Source organism: Gopherus flavomarginatus, chromosome 2 (genome assembly GCF_025201925.1).
Source record: "Gopherus flavomarginatus isolate rGopFla2 chromosome 2, rGopFla2.mat.asm, whole genome shotgun sequence".
NCBI lineage: Eukaryota > Metazoa > Chordata > Testudines > Testudinidae > Gopherus > Gopherus flavomarginatus.
The window spans coordinates 282,275,382-282,278,307 of record NC_066618.1 but is presented as its reverse complement, the minus strand read 5'-3'; the positions used below and the strand labels follow the sequence as shown (position 1 = coordinate 282,278,307).

Below are 2,926 nucleotides of genomic sequence, written 5' to 3'. Positions count from 1 at the left end.
CCAATTGCAGAAACAGACTGAGAATCAGGCCCAGTAAATGCAACACTCAACACAACTTTAACAGTGGAGCCATCACCCACACCACCATAGTACATCAAAGTAGACAGTATCAGAGGGGTAGCCATGTTAGTCTGGATCTGTAAAAGCAGCAAAGAGTCCTGTGGCACCTTATAGACTAAGGCCTTGTCTACACTACAGAGTTGCAGCGCTGGTGAGGGGGTTACAGCACTGCAACTTAGGATGTGTACACACTTGCACAGCACGGCCAGCACTGCAACTCCCTGTTTGCAGCGCTGGCTGTACACCCGGTTGAGCCTCGGGTGTAGAGGATCCAGCTCTGGTGATCCAGCGCTGGTCAGCAAGTGTAGACACCCACCAGCGTTTTTATTGACCTCCGTGGCATAAGCAGGTATCCCAGCATATCTTAGAAGCCTCTCTGGTAATCATGCAAACTCCACTGCCCTGGGCTCACCTGACCCCTCCTTTAAATGCCCCGGGAATTTTAAAAATCCCCTTCCTGTTTGCTTAGCCAGGTGTGGAGTGCAATTAAGCAATCAATCACTCAGCGACCATGCCTCCACGCACCAAACGAGCCCCAGCATGGACCAATGCAGAGCTGCAGGACCTCATAAGTGTTTGGGGAGAGGAGGCTGTGCAAGCACAGCTGCGCTCCAGAAGGAGAAATTATGATACCTATGGGCAGATATCGCAGTCCTTGATGAGAAGGGGCCATGAACGGGACGCGTTGCAGTGCAGGGTCAAAATTAAAGAGCTGAGGAGTGCTTACTGCAAAGCTTGTGAGGGAAATCGCCGCTCAGGAGCTGCCCCCACGACCTGCCGTTTTTACCAGGAGCTGGATGCCATACTTGGGTGTGACCCCACTGCCAATCCTAGGAGCACGATGGAGAGTTCAGAGCAGGGAGAAGTGGGGGAGGTTGTAGAGGACGGCAACAGTGAGGCTACTGGCGTGGAGGGAGACACCCCGGAGTCCCAGTACACATGCAGCCAGGAGCTCTTCTCAAGCCAGGAGGAGGCTAGCCAGTCGCAGCAGCTGGAACTTGATGGTGAAGAAGAAGCTGAGGATCGTGCTCGGGGTAAGTAGATGTTTATGTTTTGGGAGAGAAGGGTTTTGGTTATGGCTGCCTGCATGCATGTCTAAATGTGGAATAGCCCATTCATTTGCTCTATCACGTCTCTGTAATCTGCCTCAGTAATCTCTTGAAAAGTTTCAGCAAGAGCGTTTGCAATTTGCTTTCTCAAGTTGATCAGGAGAGCCACCGTGGTCCCTGTCCCGGTCAGGCTAACTCGTCCGATCCACTGTGCAGTGAGGGGTGGGGGGACCATGGCTGCACACAGGCAAGCTGCATAGGGGCCAGGGCGGTATCCACATTCCTGTAGAAGACCCTCCCTCTCTTCCCAGGTAACACGCAGCAGTGATATGTCTGGCAGTAGGAAACCCTGTTGAGAGTTTAGGGATACTTGAGTGCAGGGCGCCAGGTTCGCGTTTCCCCAGCCCATGGCGCTCTGTTTTTAACCCCCCCCCTCCCAGCACGTAGCCAGCCACGCGGTGCGCTCCGGTGTTCCCCACCCCGCCTCCAAGCAGGCATCCAGCTCCACGGTGTGCTCCTGTGTTCCCCACCCTCCCTCCAAGCATGCATCCTGCTCCGCAGTGTGCTCCGGTGTTCCCCACCCCCCCTCCAAGCAGGCATCCAGCTCCGCGGTGTGCTCCAGTGTTATGCACCCCCCTCCAAGCAGGCATCCAGCACCGCGGTGCTTCCCCCCCCTCACCAGCAGGACGGCGTGAACGCGGACCAAAGAACACCGCCCCCCCCCCAAGCAGCTCAACACCTTCCTGTTCACTACTGTCCCCTCTTCAGGACACCAGCTACCTCCTGTACCCATTGCTGATGAACCCTAGTGACCCATTGGTCAATTCCCACTCCCAAGGGGAAATAGGGGCAAAACCACTCACCCCATTGCTCGCCATGACTTAGCTTGCCTGCCCTCTCTGTGTTATGTGAGGTATGTGAGAAGGATGCTACCAAAAGTCTAAAAAGTCCTTCAACGTGTGATGATAAACAATGTAGCCTCTGTGTATTACATGGTTCTCTCTCTCTTTTTTCTAGTGACCTTGACTACTGCAGCCGGATCACCGGCCTCACGTAGGTTGCAGAACTTGAGATGGAATCCTAGAAAATCAAAAGAGGAATTGATCAAATCTGTTATGAGCCACTACAACAGAGAAAGTAGGAAGACACAGGAATGGAGAGAGAGTGTACATGAATGGAGGCAAACAGAAAGCAGGAGAAAGGAATTGTCTGCCAAAAAAACCACAAAGCAGATGATAACCCTCCTGGCTCGCCAAACTCAGTCTTTCGAGTCTCTTGTAGCCATGCAGACAAATATGTACCGTGGTAACCCACAGCCCTCCCAAAGCCCTCTTCCTTGTTCCCCAGTATTTCCACAAAACAACTTTCTCCAGCAGCCAGTTCCTTATTATCCCCAGCTGCCCCCAACACCTGTACGATCACCTACCAGTCCTGATAATTATAATTCTTACCCTGTTCACTCCACCCCCATTATTCTGTAGCATAGTAATCCTGAAGTGCAGCAGACATTGAATAGTGATCAAAATAGGGCATATTCAAACCTGTGAATGTACAGTCCACCACCCCAGCCCCTTGCCTGTTATGTACTGTATGTTGAATAAAGGTTTTTTTTCTTTTTCACTACGTCATATTATTGCTGTAAGTGGTAAATATTATACACCAAGGTAAAGCAAAGAACATCAAATGCATCAAACATTACTGTTGGCTCTCAGCATCAAATTGCTCCCTTAAAGCATCCCTAATCCTTGAAGCCCTTTCCTGGGCCTCCCTATTAGCCCTGCTCTCTGGCTGAGCAAACTCATCCTCTAGGCGTCGAA

At 51.7% G+C, this 2,926-nt stretch overlaps 1 protein-coding gene across 1 annotated transcript; it reads left to right on the top strand.

The window, feature by feature from the left end:
- The first annotated feature begins 546 nt into the window (after positions 1-546).
- LOC127045257 (zinc finger and SCAN domain-containing protein 29-like) lies at positions 547-2,668 on the top strand. The gene is made up of 2 exons (XM_050941184.1): positions 547-1,094; positions 2,127-2,668. Exons 1-2 carry the CDS (start codon positions 572-574, stop codon positions 2,588-2,590), a joined length of 987 nt encoding a protein of 328 aa, XP_050797141.1. The 5' UTR covers positions 547-571; the 3' UTR covers positions 2,591-2,668.
- Positions 2,669-2,926: the final 258 nt, after the last annotated feature.

Bases quoted from the DNA above. Each gene is read 5' to 3' on its own strand.
- LOC127045257 (XM_050941184.1), top strand. From the start codon at position 572: ATGCCTCCACGCACCAAACGAGCCCCAGCATGGACCAATGCAGAGCTG. The intron at 1,095-2,126 runs GTAAGTAGATGT...TCTTTTTTCTAG, and splicing joins AGCTGAGGATCGTGCTCGGG to TGACCTTGACTACTGCAGCC.